Source organism: Pagrus major, chromosome 22 (assembly GCF_040436345.1).
Source record: "Pagrus major chromosome 22, Pma_NU_1.0".
NCBI classification, from domain to species: Eukaryota; Metazoa; Chordata; class Actinopteri; order Spariformes; family Sparidae; genus Pagrus; species Pagrus major.
The window spans coordinates 5,335,215-5,352,466 of record NC_133236.1 but is presented as its reverse complement, the minus strand read 5'-3'; the positions used below and the strand labels follow the sequence as shown (position 1 = coordinate 5,352,466).

Below are 17,252 nucleotides of genomic sequence, written 5' to 3'. Positions count from 1 at the left end.
TCCATGTGCTTTGACACACAGGCACACATACTTCTGTTGTGTACTCACACACAGCTAATTTCTCATCAACACAAGACTGTATCTTCAAAGGTAATTGAACTGGAGTACAGCTATTCCGTCTCCCCTCTTTTCTTCTCATCACTCTTTCTCTTCCCATGCTGTAGCTTAAGTTTAATTTTGTAATCCTCCAATGCCACCCACCGCAGTTGGAAAGGAAAAGAAATTGTGGAAAAACATATTTTTTTCTCCTCATCATTCCATTTGTCCACCTTTCATTTTAACCTCATTTCACTCTCAGCTCACCTCTCTGCAGTCAGCTGCTCCTCCTCATCATGAGTTGAGTTGGAGACTGCAGTACAACACACTGTGAAAGACGAGATGGTCTCGTGTGTAGTGGAATGGGAGCGTTTCATAAGAACACAGCAAGGAGCTGAAAAAAAAAACATGTGAAAATGTCAAAGAACAGGCTTATGTATCTCTTGTTAAAACATAACTAGGGATTGGGTTTTGTTTGGCAAAAATGATCTGAACCCAAAAGAAAAGAAACAGCAGTGTTTGGAAAACATTTCAGCACAGGTATTGAGTCATTGTAACAATATTGTGATGTTATTTTTCTCATGCATGTCATACATGTGGTAAATGATGTTGTCACATTTCTCCTTTGCCTCCACAGTGACTGTGATTGGAGGTTGTGTTAAATATACTCCTCTCCAGTGAGCCTGAAGTCTGAGTGGCCAGTGTGTGTGAGCCAGCCAGCAGCAGCCTGATCTCAGTAGGTACAGTAAGTTCATTACAGTTTTTCTTTTTGTAGCATTTTCAGTCCTATTCAAGTGTGGTCAGTGCTTTTCAACTTAGAAATTGCATTGAGTAATTATGAGATTGTTTTGTACAGCTGTAATTCAGACACAAACCTAATGCTGTCCTTAATTATACAGGTTGAGAGTAGATTGTGATAGTAAAGTGTGTTTCTGTGAAGGAAAAGTTCTTATTTAAATTGCTTCTCAAATTGAATCTCTTGAATACAGTAAAGAAACCTGCTGTACAGCTTCTGTTTTACTGTTACTGGTGTTGTTTAAGTCCAGAAATTATTGACAAAAATGTGTCTTTTTAAAACAAATTGCTGTAATGTTTTACAGTTGATTTGGGGATTTATTTACAAAAGATAAGTAAAGCTGTTTTTTTATTTGAGACTGCGGGTCATTCTGCCCTGATACACATCTTGTCCTTACACATGAATCAGTCCTGTACTGTGTATGTACTTAAAATATGAAATGACATTTTATAGGCAAGACAAATTCTGTGGTGGTACAATCCAACTTGTCTCAGATTAGATATACTTTTGTACAATGTCACTCTTCTTTCTGTCTCATCTCATGCAATTCCTATTCTTTTTTCATCTGAAGTCATGAGGGTTTTTCATGGCTCAAAATAAGACTAAGGTTGTTCCCCAAATGTGAGGTACTCAACCTTGAATTATTTAATATTCTTAAAGTGTGCTTAAGCAAAAGCCAACACCTGGACACCACAAGCTTCAATTAACAGTACATGAAAACTAGCTGGCAAGTAAGGAGAGAAGCCAAAATAGAAAGCTAACATGTAACGTCTGCCTACAAACATGACTGAACCGACTGGGGAACAAGACCAAGCCTAAATATATATATATATATATATATATATAGATATAGATATAGATATAGATATAGATATATAGATATAGATATAGATATAGATATAGATATATAGATATAGATATATATATAGATATAGATATATAGATAGATATAGATATATAGATAGATAGATAGATAGATAGATAGATAGATAGATATCTATCTATCTATCTATCTATCTATCTATCTATCTATCTATCTATCTATCTATCTATCTATCTATCTATCTATCTATCTATCTATCTATCTATCTATCTATCTATCTATCTATCTATCTATCTATCTATCTATCTATATATATATATATATATATATATATAGAGATAGATATATATATATATATATATAGAGATAGAGATATATATATATATATATATATATATATATATATATATATATATATATATATATATATATATATATATATATATTTCATCAGACCAATCCAACAACTGATGTTTTAAATGGGAAAAAGTCTCTGATAACAATAACTTTTGTAATTCATTACAAAGAACACATTTTAGTGATGTGATACTCATGCAGATCTTTGCATAAAATGTTCACTGAACTATCAGGAGACTATTTTATTATTGTTATTATTTTAATACCTTTTATGTCCCTGTCCTCCTGTAGCTGTAGCTTAGACTGTTCAATAGCTTAGCTCATCTTATAGTAATTAAATTCCCAACTGTGAGCTATCTAGAGTATCGTTCCCATGCACCACCTAGCCACCACCCTGGTGTGATCCTGCTATTGCAATTACAAGTGGCAGTCATGCATTTAATACAATGCTCTTAAAATACTTTTTATTACTTATTTCTAAAAAAAAAAAAGTTTTGGCCTAGAGAAGAACATATTACTCCTCTCCTGCCTGGTGTTCTGAACATTTTTGTTACAAAATTGAAAGACATCCCTCTTTATTTCTTCAGGATGAGATGGAGAGATTCTGCTGAGATTCTGCTGAGATTCTGCGTGTCATGGCACAGTCCTGCCTTTCCTCCTGGTCTCAGTGGACCCCCTCCTCACTTACTTTCTCTGCTTGTTCTTCTTCCTCCAGCTCTTTGAGTCTCCCTATGGGTGAAGCACTTATTTTGACGTTCTGATCAGGCCCAGAGGCCGTGCTTCCAACAGCCTTTATCCCCACGTCCAGTGTCATTATGGGGGAGGTAGTCCAAATGCACTTCACCACGGTGGACTACGTCATCTTTGCCTTGTTGTTGGTGGCCTCCGCTGGCATCGGCCTCTTTTATGCCTTCTCCGGTGGGCGCCAGCGCACAACACAGGTAGACTTTGGCGTTTAGACAAAATAAAGATTTCATTTCCATTTCATTCCTGACAGTACTAATCCTAGTTTCTTTCTTAAGGGTCAATTCCAAACTCAGTTTTAAAAAAATGGAGTTTCTTCTGTCCCTCAGAAATGTTTTGTTTGTTATAGGAGTTCCTGATGGCCGACCGCTCCATGAGCTGCCTGCCGGTGTCCCTGTCGCTGCTGGCCACTTTCCAGTCGGCTGTGGCCATCCTGGGTGCTCCATCCGAGGTGTACACCTTTGGGACTCAGTACTGGTTCTTGGGCTGCTCCTACTTCTTAGGCCTTCTCATCCCAGCTCATGTGTTCATACCAGTCTTCTACAGACTGCGGCTGTCTAGCGCGTATGAGGTACACACAGCATGCACACATAGTTTGATGTGACTGTACCATTATGGTTACTGTTAATTTTTTTTCTCACACATTTCTCAATTGTAATATCCTCTTTCCTCTGTCTGCCTTTTTTCTGTTTTACACCCTGTCAACACTTTTGTCTTTCTCAAGTATGATCTCAGAGTTTAACATTCTTATCTGTCCTCTTATCTGCGTGTCCTGTTAATGTTCAACAGAGATAAATGTTCTTTTCTCAGGACTGAGCATCTTTAAAGGTACTCAATCTGCAGTCAGACTTTTAATGAACCTCTATGACAGTGCTGTAGTAATGTACTGTGAACAAACAATGAGTTGACTTTGATAATGTGAACCTAAACTGCTCATGAGAATAAACATCCTCAGCACTTACTGCATATTACAGAATGACTCTGAGATGATATTTTAATCAGTCTTTTGATTTTGTTTATTCTTTTTTTCCCTTGGATATTCCCTCCCCTCAACAGTATCTGGAGCTGCGCTTCAACAAGACGGTTCGCATATGCGGGACAGTGACATTCATCTTTCAGATGGTATCTTTGTTATACTTTCTTTGTACATTAGTGTTTATTATAAGTTTACAGCTCAGCCAAGGCCTTTAGTGTTTACATCCTGTGCTGTCGAGCACGGCGTCTCCTCCAGAGTAGATGCACACTTCTCTCTGCGCAGTTAGCAGGTGTAGTTTGGTAGAAAGAAAAAAGTTCCTATCTGAAACTGCTCCCAGCAAATTCTATAGATTATCTTGAGTAACCAGGTCATGATTTATGTTTTTTCGCACTTTGAGCACCACAAGCCAAGTGCCATCTAGTTCCATTATACTGTAGAGAAGGCAGACATCTCTACAGCAGATATCTCCAAAACTCAGCAGCACACACCAAAACAATCCGGATGGATGAATAGCTCTACAAGTAGGAGGAAAAACATGTGCTTTGGGGGTGAAGTATTCCTTTAATTGTTTGACAGAGAAAATTATGTGGAAATTTTTTATTGGAAGTAGTCGGCAACTCCAGTCACTGGTGAGACAGCGAGACATTAAGTAAGAAAGGCAATCATCTACAATAAATTGCAATAACAAGCCAATGAAACAAGTTTATTGGGCAGCAGAGCTTCATTACAAATGGGAAAAATCTCTGCCTCTGTCAGTTTGGCATTTATCCTTTGATATTTTTTGACCTCACCAGTTATTTGATTAGAAATCAACAAAACATGTCTATGGAGAGCCTTGATCAGACAAGAAACAGCAGTTGACTTTTTAGAAATAACATTCATTGGCCAGTTTTATTGCAGCCTGACTGAAACATTGACCCTTGTAAAATGTCTATTATGGTTTGAGTTTCCTTTTATGAGGTTAACGGCATCTATACTTTCTCCAATAAAAGCATTCAGTGTTCAGTAATGTCATCAACTGATGACTTTACAAAAACAGATCAGTACAACAGTGAATTTTGAATGCTGTTGGTTTACTCAAAGGCCTTTTCTGCCTTTTCATCGGCGAATAATGATACTGTTTAAAAAAAGAACTGTGTACTCATGGTTGTATTACGACACTATACTAAGTAGGACCCGACTGATATGGACTTTTTGGGGCCGATACCCATATTGGGGAGTAAAAATTCTGATAACCGATACGTCAGCAGATTGTGTTACAAGTGTTAGTGTTACAAATATGTCTTAAGTTACGTAGGGCATTTTGAAACTCAGACATTAAGCATTTTTCTTACTGCAAGCCATGTCTACATGAATATAGCTTATATTTACAAATGATGAATTTATTATTATCTTTATATTTAGGTAATAGCTAGGTGTATAAGCAACATAATAAGTAAAGTCACTGGCAAAACATTATTTGAAATTCACCTCTCTGATGCCCTCTAAACGTTAACGCTTAACGTTATCAAAACGTCTTTTGCGTTATTTCTTGTTTTAGTGTATAATGGGCACAAGAGCTGACCAATGAATCTGCTATTGGTTGCAGAGGGAACTCTCAACGTAACATAGGAAAATCTAATGTAAAAAAAAAAAGGAAACACCCGGTGTGCTGCTGTGAATATAGCCTTAATGTGCTCAGTCATAAGGTTAATGTTATATGGCACAGTCACAGCAGAAGAGTAAAGGATGGGGAGGTTAACGTTACATTATTCATTTACTTCCAGGCCAGCAATGCATTTCACTAAGCACGTTTCCCTCTTGTCCCACACTTCAACCCACAAAGCAATGTTACAGGATTGTTACAAAATCACCACAACGGTTAGCCCTCCAGAAAACGGCATCTGTCCCTGCGAGTGTTTACTGATGGCGATTATTTAATTATGTAATTTAGAGCAAAAACGTAACTTTGTCATGTTCCAGGATGCATGGTGGGTCAGGATCTCAATCACAACCCATTATAACAGCATCCATATGATTATAAACAGTCAGCAGATACACATTTAGGTACACAGGCCAATAATGGTGTCCTCCTGTTGATTAACAGCCGATAATGCCGAGTCTCTGTGTGAAAAGGGCTTGAGACCTGCACTTTTTATTAGGAAAAGTAAAAGTGTTGACATGGGCGTGTAATGGCTGTAAACGGTCGATTCTTTCACTGGCAGATTAATTGGTCAGGCCCTAATACTAAAGTCAACTGTCTGTTTTTCTCTAAATATATTTTCTGAAAACACTGATGCCTCTGAAGTCACATAAGGTTTTACAGCAGAGTACAATCTGACACGTGTTAGTCTGTTATCTCCAAAACGTGACCTGAGTTCAGTTCTGCTTTGGTGAGTCAGCCTGTCCTGAATGTTTTTTTATCTTCTGCAGGTCATTTATATGGGGGTGGTCCTGTATGCTCCAGCCTTAGCACTCAATGCAGGTAAGAGTAGCATATTTTACAACAGGACTCCATCACACACATCTTACACCAACAGGAGCCCACAGTTATTCATTGTATTGAATACAGCACTAATTGTAGGTGTACATAGTTCACCTGTGTAACTGAGTAACCTGTTGCAGTGTTTAGTAACATTCTCACTCTGTTTATTTGCAGTGACAGGTTTTGACCTATGGGGGGCAGTGCTGGCCATGGGACTGGTGAGCACTTTATATACTGCTCTGGTGAGTCCCTGAATCTTCTCCAATCCACCGTTGATTTCACCTTTTTAAAACAAAAACTAACTTTTTTTTTTTTCATCAAATTAAAACTACAAGATATTATCAGAGAATAAAACAGGAACTCTACAGCACTCAGGAGGTTTCTTAAGTAGACAACAAGTGGTGATTACAATCCTGGATAACAAACATCCACCTGAACTTGATTGGAAATATTCCCAAAAACCTTTTAAGCACTTTTTTTTCATCCTCATCTCAGGTATTTGTAGGAACAACAAGTGTTCCTCATTTGATCTGTTGTCAGTATGTGAAGCCACTGATCCATGCACAACTTTACAGATAGGTTTTAATGTTGATATGATGGAACTGAAAATGAACCCCTTATACTTGTGTGTTCCAGGGGGGTCTGAAGGCGGTGATCTGGACTGATGTGTTCCAGACGGTGGTGATGTTTGCGGGCCAGACCGCAGTCATCGTGGTGGGGGCCAGCCAGGCAGGAGGCATGGGAGAGGTGTGGAGGAAAGCAGTCAATGGCAGCCGCATTGCTGGTCTAGAGTAAGAAGTGGTATTAATCAATACTTTTACATGTTGTTATTGGTATTCACAGAGAATGTTGCTAAGAAACCCTTTTTGAACTCAGTACTTTAATGTGCATATTGTTTTAATTCTCTGCCTGTGTAGCCTGAACCCCGACCCTCTGGAGCGCCACACCTTCTGGACGCTGGGTGTGGGGGGAGTCTTCCTGATGCTGGCTCTGTACGGGGTCAACCAGGCCCAGGTCCAGAGATACCTCAGTGCTCGCTCAGAGAAAGAGGCCATCATGTGAGTACCACCGATGTCTCACGACATGCTTGGCTGGGCATACCTGTTTTAAAAGAACATGGTGCAGTGCTACAATCACTGCACCATGTTCTTTTAAAACAGTTAATGATAACCCATATTAAAGGTCCCATATTGTTTCAAGGGAGATTTTCTGATTAAAGAGATGGTCTCTATATTACAGAAGTATCAAAATGCTCAATCCACAGAGAAACACACAGCCTGTATTCAGAAGCTGCCTGTTAATGAGCCATCAGGACATCTGTAACATTTTGTAACTGATGTCACAACTATACAGTCACCACCCTTAGCCATGACCCCAGCAGCGACATGGTTGCAAAAACCTGCAGAGCTGATGCAGAAACACAGTGGGCAGTACCTGTTCAGGCCTGTGTGAGCTGACCAATCAGAGCACACTGAACGCTCCATTTTAGTTCCTGTGTCTTAAAACCCCCTCTGGAAAAGCCCAGACAGAGGGGGAATAGAGGCAGTGCAGCAATGGACAGTTTGAAAAAAAAAATGTTTCTTGAACATTAAAGCATGTTAACATTTTGTTGTGATACACACCACAAAAATATGAATTTGAAGATGAGCATAATATGGTTCAAAAACACTTCAAATACTTCAGGTTGACCTGCAGTTGTAATCTTAAAAACATTTTTGAATTGGCTGTTAATGTTTAACTGTTGTCGTGGTTCTTCACTATTCTGCAGCATTTATATTGATTCTTTGTTTGTTAATTTTCATGTGTTCCTTTATAACGCTGGCCATCTTGTCTCCATTGTTGACAGTGTTTGTAGCCATGTAAACTTTATAACCATGTTTGTCTTCACATCTCATGTCATTCCAGGTCCTGTTACGTAGTTTTCCCGTGCCAGCAGATAGTCTTGTGTTTGGGCTGTCTCATGGGTCTGGTCATGTTTGCTCGCTATGGAGAGGACAGCCCTCTGGACAAGGGCTACGTCCAAACTAATGATCAGGTAAACACTCATTTCTACAGATTGTAGTAAATATACAGTGTTTTTGTTGGAGTTGCATGCTAACGTTTGGTTTGTTCGTGCAGATGGTGCTATACTTTGTGATGGATGTGTTCAGGGATCTGCCCGGGCTCCCAGGACTGTTTGTGGCCTGTCTCTTCAGTGGAGCTCTCAGGTAAAGAACAGAGTTGGGAGTAAGGATCATCCACTGTTGAATGCTTGCTTGTTGTTGGTTCTTGTGTGAGTCAATAGATAGTTGGTTACAACCCACAATGATATAACAGTGAAGCTGATTCACAACTTGTCCAACTTCTTCTAGGACTTCATCCTAGTCAATCCTAAAAGAATAAAACCTGACAATAACATACCCGGTTGACAGGCTAGATTATTTTATGTGGTACTGTTTAAACTTGTCAGGGTGGACAGCAAACTGTCATTTTGTACAGATATGTTGCAGTGATTTTGTTTTATGCATTTTAATGCTGATTATTTTACTCCAAAAATGATTTCCATAGAACCCACTCAATACTTCAGAAATGTAGGTAGTGTACTCTGCAATCTCACAAGCTAGCCTTTACTTATATAGCTTTTTACTTTAGCTTACGTAAGTGTGCTGATTCAGTCCTACAGCACACTGATGACCAAACCAGGGTGCAGGTACTACAAAGCTAAAGTGTAGTTACTGTGTGTTTATTTCTGTAAAAGTTGTGAAATTTGTAACTACAAACACACCACAAAGACAGCATTCAATTTGCTAACTAGCTTTCACATTCTGTGCCTCCATGAGAGGAAATAAAACTTCATAACACAAGGTGGTGGCAGTCTTTTACTAATATAGACACTTCTAATCGAGAACATGTCTGATAAAAGTTGCAAATGGCACTGGTGAAGAGGTGGAGGCAAATAATAAGAAAAAAACACGTTAAATGAGTGACATTATGGATACAACATGAACAGGCTCAGGAGGCTTTCCCTTTCTTTGCCCATATCTCTTCATAATCTTGGACTGATTTGATCTGAACAGCCAATCAGAGGGATTTCTCACTGTTGGACTCTGCTATAGATTCATCGGCCCTTGTCGACTGAAAAGCTGCCAACTTCTGGCCTGGTGCAGGAAATACATCAAGAACTAGGTCCATAGATGCTCACTGGCGGTCCATGATTAGCCACTGACTGACCATCAGCCTGGTATGTCAGGGCCCTTACAAAATCCCAGTTATTCATTCAATCCAATTTTTCTGTCTTCCTCCAGCACCATCTCGTCAGCCTTTAACTCCCTCGCAACAGTAACCATGGAGGACCTGATTAAACCTTATTTTCCAAACATGACTGAAGCTAAAGCCACACTTCTGTCCAAGGGACTTGGTAAGACAAGTGCTTTTTAATTGTTTTTCCTTTTCACTGCATTTTATATATTTGCCAGCTCTATATAACAGTAAGTTGTTCAGATGACCTCTAAATATTTCTTTGTCATTTTCTTGGTCCACAGCTTTGGTCTATGGCCTGGTGTGTCTAGCTATGGCCTACATTGCCTCTCGAATGGGATCTGTGCTGCAGGTAAGGAACTCTTATCATTTTCTGAGTTGAAGAAAAGTGTTTTTAATTGCAGCATTGACACATAAAATGTGCTTATGATGAACTGCATAGTAAAAAATGTGTCTTTAAGTCACTTTAGTTTAGAAAATCAGTGTTTTTATTATGCAGCAGTTCAGCGCTGTTTACTAGCGCTTGCGTTATCAGCACCTGGAGATGGACCATGCTCTCTGTCTGTGTCTGTGTCTTCAGGCAGCCTTCAGTATCTTTGGGATGGTGGGGGGTCCTCTGCTGGGCCTCTTCTGTCTGGGGATGTTCTTTCCCTGGGCAAACCCAACAGTGAGTCTCTACATTTTATTCTGTATAATAAAGGGCATAAAGGGCTACACATCAGTTGTGAGTTGAGGCTTAAACAAACCCACCTGTTCTCCTCTCCTCTGTCTCCTCCTCAGGGTGCAGTGGTTGGGTTGGTAGCAGGCCTTGCCATGGCCTTCTGGATCGGCATCGGCAGCTTTTTGATGCGTATGTCTGGTCCCACCCCTTTGCCACCACTCAACGCCACCGCTTCACCCTTGTTTGATAACATGACCACAAGTGTCATGACCACACTGGTCACAGCCAAGCCAAGGTAATACATGAACAACTGTCAGAGATGCTGTCTGTGTTGGCTCTATTACTTTAACTGGACACTACAGACACTTCAGAAGTTCAGTCATGTAATAGTAGATGATTAAGAAATCATTTGTTATTACATAAGTCCAAAGTCATCTTTGTCTTGAATCTACTCTCTTTTCTTCAGGCCGACGGGTGTGGAGGCGCTCTACTCGTTGTCCTACTTGTGGTACAGTGCTCACAACTCAACCACTGTGGTGGTGGTGGGACTGATAGTCAGCCTGCTGACAGGTACATACAATTATACTTGTCACATCAGTTTCTAAACCAACCATGTCACCCTAACAATGACCTTATTGCCACTGCAACCATCACACAGAAAATCGTGAAAATAACCACTAATTGATGCAGATGAATGATCATTCAGAAATCCCTTAGTCAGAATAGTCAGAATACGAGAGTATCATTTTGATGTCAGTTATGTGTTTAGGCAGCTGGCCAGACTTGTTCATTAGACACACAATATGGTGACTGGGTAAGAAGCTTTCACTTAAATGAAAGGGCCGTCCTGTTTGAATTGCAGTTGTTCCGATTTCAAATACCAGTATTGGAAAAGCTGCCAATGCTGCCGAAAATGCAGGTATCAACGAGTATTTGATATATGAAAGTTTCACTTTTTGAATTCAGTTGCAGAAAAAATTTACTTTTCAATTATCAGTTTTTTGAGATGCACCTGTAATTCTTATTTATATTCTGAATATTTTTATAGAGCAGCTTGTTCATATATCCATCATAGCCTGATTTATAACATTGTATTCCTGGAAACATAGTGAAAAGTTTTGTTTTGTTTTTTATGGCTGTAAAAACCTTTGACTCTAATATGTCAACAACATGAAGCAAGAATTTTGAACCTGGCTTTATCAGATGTTCAGATTTATGTTCTGGAAGTCGATGCAAATTAGTATATTTTCAATTAGATAATGCTTTTTTGCATATTTAAACATTAAATATCAGAAACATTTTAAATTGTCTCAATTTAAGTCATCAACTCGGGAAATTTCATGGTGATATCTATTAGTTCAAAGTGTTACCCTATTCACATGTAGTGTGTAGAAAGCAATGATCAAATGTAAAGTGCAGTGCTGCTGTATGTGTCAACATGTCAGGCCCTATGAAGGAGAAGGAGCTGACCCCCGGCACAGTGTTTCCAGTCCTGGGCACGCTGCTCTTCTTTCTGCCTGAGCGCTACAGAGAGAAGCTCTGCTGCATCACTCCTCTGGCCCACAAGGTAACCTCATATTTACACTCTGTACTCATGTGTTTTCTGCTTTTGTTCACCATAACCTGAGCTCTCAATATTATTCTTCATGACCAGCCCAAAGAAATTACACAGCCTTATCAGATGGCCAAGAAAGACAGCAACGGAGCTGCTTTCTGCAAAGAGGACACCATCACAGAGGACAAAGAGATGGAGAGTGACAGAGCACTAACAGAGGATGAAGACTTGGAAACGAGGGTTGTTCCTTCATGCCAACTGACAGCTCACACAGTCCAGGAGACGGCCATGTGATCCTCTTTTCTCCTACTCCTACTAACACGCACAAGACGAACACATACACACTTTGACCCCCAGCTACTGCACTGTCCAGTTCCTCTGGGGGAGGGGGGTTAGTGATTATAATGTCATAATCAGTTGAATCTGATTATGGAAAAAGGCGTATGGCCTTAAGTATCTGTGTGGGAAAACTGTTTTATTGTTACCTGCTCTCACATTTTTCTCAAGAAAACAAAACTAACTGGAACTTCTGCCAGCTGGAACTGAGCACTGAGCGCCCAAATGGCCGCAATCAAAGAAGAAGCTAGTCAGTTGATCTTCATTAATAACAGCTGAGTCCATACACAGGCCTTATGTCTGTCCAGATGTGAGCAGTTTGAAGATAATACAGTGGGGAGCTCTCATGCACAATGAGCTATACCATTGTGACTGGATCCAGTCATTCTGTTTGACAAAGAATCAGGTAGTTCAGAGAAACAAGATGTAAAATGTAATATTTTTATAGAGAAGATGGAACCACAGAATCCTAGAATATGTATAAGAGAATATATTATAAAAGAAAAGAGACTGAAGTACAGTGGAGGGTACGACAGGTCTGTGCTACTGTAATAGTGTAGTGTCTTTACATTGCCTTGGTTTAATACTTAATGTCTTTTAGCTGCTACAACAGATGTCTAAATAGAGTCCACAAAAGCAAAGCAGTGTGTTGAGATGAGAGCAGAGAAGGTGTCTCACAGTGGCAGTTGAATTAGATGGAGCACAGTAAAGTTGTTAACTGCCATCACCATGTTCCCACCAACAGTGCAGAGCTGCTGAGACCCCATGTGTGTTCTAGTGGTTTCCTCAAAGGGAGTTAACATCATCCACTGGTTCTGCAATAGCTCCCTCGTGAGTAAACATCATTCACTTCTCCAAATATAATACACACTCATTAGTTTACTTAATAGTGAGCAGTAAATCAGATTTTGGACACGTTGTAATCATCATTTTACATCATCACTGATGTGGTGTCGTGACAAACAACTGCCCATTTTTGCATTGTTAATCTCCCAGGAATCACACTGTGGGATTGTTAGCATGAAGTGCTTTTTTCGTTCTATTGTTAGAGTTTTTGAGCGAACTAAAAGGTATATTAATGGTCCTAAAACACAGAAAGTAGTTAGCATGTTTGCACTTGTGGTTGCCTCTTCTCAAAGTCAGTGGGTCTTTTGAATGGGTTATTGGTAAGATGCCTGAAATAAGGTCTGTGATTAACAAGCTTAAGAGATTTTCACATTTTTCTGACATTGACTGGATCAGTAAATACCCCTTCAATGAATTTCGAAGGGTTAACACATCTTTAAAAAGGGGGTTGCTAACAAATGGCTAAATGAGACTACAGAACTCTAACTCTAACTTTACAGCTTGTAGATTTATCACCTACAGTAAAGTGTGTATAATATATTTTAGTAGTAAGTTTAGTGGTGGTGATGTTGAAGTTATTCAACTGCAATGTAAGTTTGTTTCTTAGTTATTGCTAGCTTTTTACTTATAGCAATTTCATTTATTCTTCAAAAGTTGTAAATGTAGAGTTAATCTGTGAAGATTATCTTGCTGTATTATAAAATTGTGATTGCTGCAGAGCTTTTCTGCAGTAATCCAGATTACAATAGAAACATGGGACTGGCTTTTGGTTGAGGGAACCAGTGCGACGCTAACTCGGGGTTAGCCCACAAAAGTGCATCATCCCTGCAGCACTCTAGTTTACACTCATGATCACTTAAATAAAATGGCAAACAATAACTGTAGTGCACTCTACAGTAACAGGGTGTGACTTTTGAATGCAGCCTCTGTGTTCTATGGAATTGAAAATGCTCAATGGTACAAAGAGATCAAACTCTGAGGCCCTGAAGAAGATGGGGACAAAAGTAAAGTTTCAGTCCATTTAGGCCGTTTTAGTTATTGGTTGCCAGTATGAAAATAATGAATGATGACAGCAACCAAAGACTCTTAAAAGGCAGATCTTAATTCAATTCAGTGCTGACAGGTGCAAGAAGGCATGATGGAAGTAGAAGAATGAACCTGGGTGAGTTTAGGCATTTAGTGTAATTGACACTAAAAGACCAATATGCTGCATTTAAATGAAATGTAATAAACCGTAATATACTTTCTACATAAAATCTTTAATCATTTGAGTTTTAGAAATGCACGGATTTTGTAGTTTTCCATGATGCGACATGTTGGTCACACAAAGCCCATAAAGTTATAAAGTGCCTCACTGATGAATAGTTCTGTTGTTTGCTGGTATTATTATTATATTATGTGGGATATGTTGCCACTGCTCATAAACTCATATGTGTCTGGTTTGCATTAGCTTTATGTTTTACAGCACAAGGGTCTCAGTTGGTTCTATTACATCAACATAGAAGCCACATTTCTACATGGGTGTACCCCCGCTCCCATCTCACGCCTGCCCTGAATAAAGCACAGCGTGGCTCTGAAGCAGATAGAGAAGCCATGTTGGACCTTTGAGATGGACCCATGGGAGGTCCATTAGGCAGGAACTTGATATATATGAAAGTAAAGATGATTCATCTCTGGTAATTTTGTACTTAAAACATCTCTGTAAGTGCCCCTCTTATTTTTAAATTCAGGTTATTATCTGTGCCAGTATGTGACTGATTTGCGTAACAAGTGTGTTGTTTAAATATATTATCATCATTGTCATGATTTTTGGAATCACAGAATTCTTGATCATCACCATTTGAGCATTTTGAGTCATTTCCCATTGTCACTGTGTAAGAAGAGAGGTGGTGTGTGTACACTGTCTGTGCTCTGGTCATGTTTTGTCATGTGAATTGTTCAGCATTGTTAAACTTGTAACGGCCAAACCAGTCTGACATGTTTCCAAGTAATACAAGTTTCAGTCTCATTTAGACAGTCGGTAACTTTGCTTTATTAGCAAAACAGACAGCTAGCTCTCAGCTGTTTAAATCAGTTTGCTGGAGTTGTATTTTAAGTACATGCCAGACAATCAAGGTGACCCAGTTTAGCAGCAGAAAAGCAGCAGCTTAGTATGTCTCATTTATTTGAAAAGGATTATGGACTCTCGAGACCAGTAGATCCCCTGTTTGATGGAATGTTGAGCTCTTTCAGACCCATGTTAGCACCAGTCCGTTACAAAACCAGCATGTTTGTACCATCAACCTGATGCTCAAGAAATACCTCGATTTATCCAAAGCATATAGAATATGAATTTTTTTTTACCAACAGAAGACATGTTTGAGATCATATTTGTATATTTTTGTAATTTCATGTAAAGCCTGAACACATTTCAAAAGCTGAAATGTGGAATTCTATATGCAAGAACCATGAAATGGTTTTGTCAGGCAGAATTGGGAATGTAGCAGTCCACTCCTGTGATGTGATAGCATTTTTAGCATCCTATGCCTTAGATAAACAGCTCCTGGTGAAGTGCTACATCCTATATACTTGCCTCTACAGTTGCAAAACATTTTAATGGTTCCTCGAGTTTTTGAACTACTTTTGAATCACATGTGACAATGTGTATTTTATTTATAATTGCATAGTATTGAATCCTTCTCCTTCATACCTGAAATTACTTGAAGTGTGTGCCTGTAATGTTTCCTCATTGATGCACAGAAAAACCCCCTCTAGCATTTGAGGTAACGTATAATTATAAAGTGCGGAGACGGTATTGATATTATTGCTGTTATAGGGACAGTTCACCTAAAAAATGACTGAAAGAATTTTTCAATTTTAAATTATTAACTACTCACCCAAGCCAGTAAAGTTTTGTAGTCCACAGAACATTTCTGGAGCTTCACAGGAAAGCAGCATTCTCCTAAACAGCTGAAGTAGCTGGAGACTTGTTTTAAAAGGTTAAACGAAAGAGGGAGAAAATGAATACATAAAATGTCTTGCCCAGTGTAATCCAATTCTCTGGAAGCCTGAGATCCCAAAGTGGTTTTACAAAGACGTTATTTACACCCTACAGCAGCTACAGTGAAGATTTAGGCTCTAAAAAGGGGGTAAATAACTTTTTTTCAGATCAATTTGGTATCTTGTGCCTTCTGGAGACTTGGATTACATCTGACATGCTGTATGGAGCCGATCCTTCTTTTGTTTCTTTTGTATTTTTTCACGTTTTTAAAACAAGTCCCCATCTACTTCATTTGTTTAGCAGAGTGCTGTAACGCTGTTTTGCTGTGAAACTCCAGAAATGTTTTGTGGACTACGAGACTTCACCTGACTTTCTCTCGACATGGTGAGTAGATGATAACAAAATTAGTATTTTTCGGTGAACTGTTCCTTTAAAGATGTTCTTTATAAATACAGACTGGGTGAGCACTGTGATACTAACGAACACTAACACACTTAATAAAGCACAAAGATGTCAGTCCTCAGTCGACCTTCTGTTGAAAGAATCTGACTGAAGCCATCAGTCGGTGTAAAGCAGCTCAGATTCTGCGTTCATGAGTGAAGAGTTATGTTGATTTTAATGACTTGAGCTCCTCTAAAAGTGTAATACATGCTTATTCTATTGATAAGTGGCCTGTAACAGTGAATCAGTTTTGACCGCACAATATTACAGGTTGTGAAAGAAAACCATGGCACTTAGTAATTTCCAGCAACAATAAATATTGTTTTGAACAATATTTATTATCCTTGTTCTCTCATCCACAAGAATTCTCTCTAGTCTGCATTCCAAAATAACCCACAAGCACTGAAGTCGAGATGACTCCTCTGCTTTGGCTGTGCCTTCATTTTGTGATTTATTTATTTTATAAACTGTATCCGGATGTAGTGTTTTCACATATATATAGTCCAGGATATTGCCATGAAGCTCGGCCCCAAACATCTGTCCAGGAGTGGCCCAAACCAGAACTTCTGAATAAAGAAATGAATCCTGTGTGACATGATCCGATGTGGAGAAACAGTCCAGTTGTTGGAGTGTGAAATGGAACACTTAATTCAGTGAAAAGCTAAAGTGACTGTGTTTGAATCTGCTGTTGGATGTATGACTTAGATTCATAAGTTCAATGTACTTGAATTGAGATATTAAAAATGATGATGACAAATTCAGTAACATGTCCACTGTTTGGTGTTTTTACTTTAGTGTAAACAAAAAGAAATGGATAAAGGATGTGGTCTGCTTTAGTGCCACCTAGTGGGAAAGATGTCCATGTCCCCTCCTAGTGGTTAAGTTTTTAAATAATACTTTATTGAATTAACTTACAGCGAGGTGTGGTAATGTACAGTATGTCCGTGTTTATTATATTTATGAATTATGTAATAACTCCAGTTATTGGATTCATCTTATT

The 17,252-nt window shown here is 38.9% G+C and overlaps 1 protein-coding gene across 3 annotated transcripts; it reads left to right on the top strand.

Annotated features, from left to right (window-relative positions):
- The first annotated feature begins 679 nt into the window (after positions 1 to 679).
- On the top strand, positions 680 to 17,013 carry slc5a6a (solute carrier family 5 member 6a). 3 transcript variants are annotated; one of them, XM_073492662.1, is made up of 17 exons: positions 680 to 772; positions 2,728 to 2,953; positions 3,106 to 3,327; positions 3,813 to 3,878; positions 6,145 to 6,196; positions 6,371 to 6,438; positions 6,833 to 6,987; positions 7,114 to 7,254; positions 8,102 to 8,231; positions 8,315 to 8,403; positions 9,481 to 9,593; positions 9,718 to 9,785; positions 10,014 to 10,100; positions 10,214 to 10,389; positions 10,561 to 10,664; positions 11,540 to 11,661; positions 11,749 to 17,013. In XM_073492662.1, the coding sequence occupies exons 2-17, from the start codon at positions 2,828 to 2,830 to the stop codon at positions 11,941 to 11,943; spliced, it is 1,914 nt and encodes a 637-aa protein (XP_073348763.1). In that variant the 5' UTR covers positions 680 to 772; positions 2,728 to 2,827; the 3' UTR covers positions 11,944 to 17,013. The 3 variants fall into 3 exon arrangements, with proteins under 3 accessions (XP_073348763.1, XP_073348762.1, XP_073348764.1); XM_073492661.1 differs by having other exon boundaries at positions 680 to 776; XM_073492663.1 differs by having other exon boundaries at positions 691 to 781.
- The last annotated feature ends 239 nt before the right edge of the window (positions 17,014 to 17,252 follow it).

Coding starts and splice junctions, on each gene's coding strand:
- slc5a6a (XM_073492662.1), top strand. CDS start 2,828: ATGGGGGAGGTAGTCCAAATGCACTTCACCACGGTGGACTACGTCATC. Junction 7,255..8,101: donor TCAGAGAAAGAGGCCATCAT/GTGAGTACCACC, acceptor ATGTCATTCCAG/GTCCTGTTACGTAGTTTTCC. Junction 10,665..11,539: donor GATAGTCAGCCTGCTGACAG/GTACATACAATT, acceptor TCAACATGTCAG/GCCCTATGAAGGAGAAGGAG.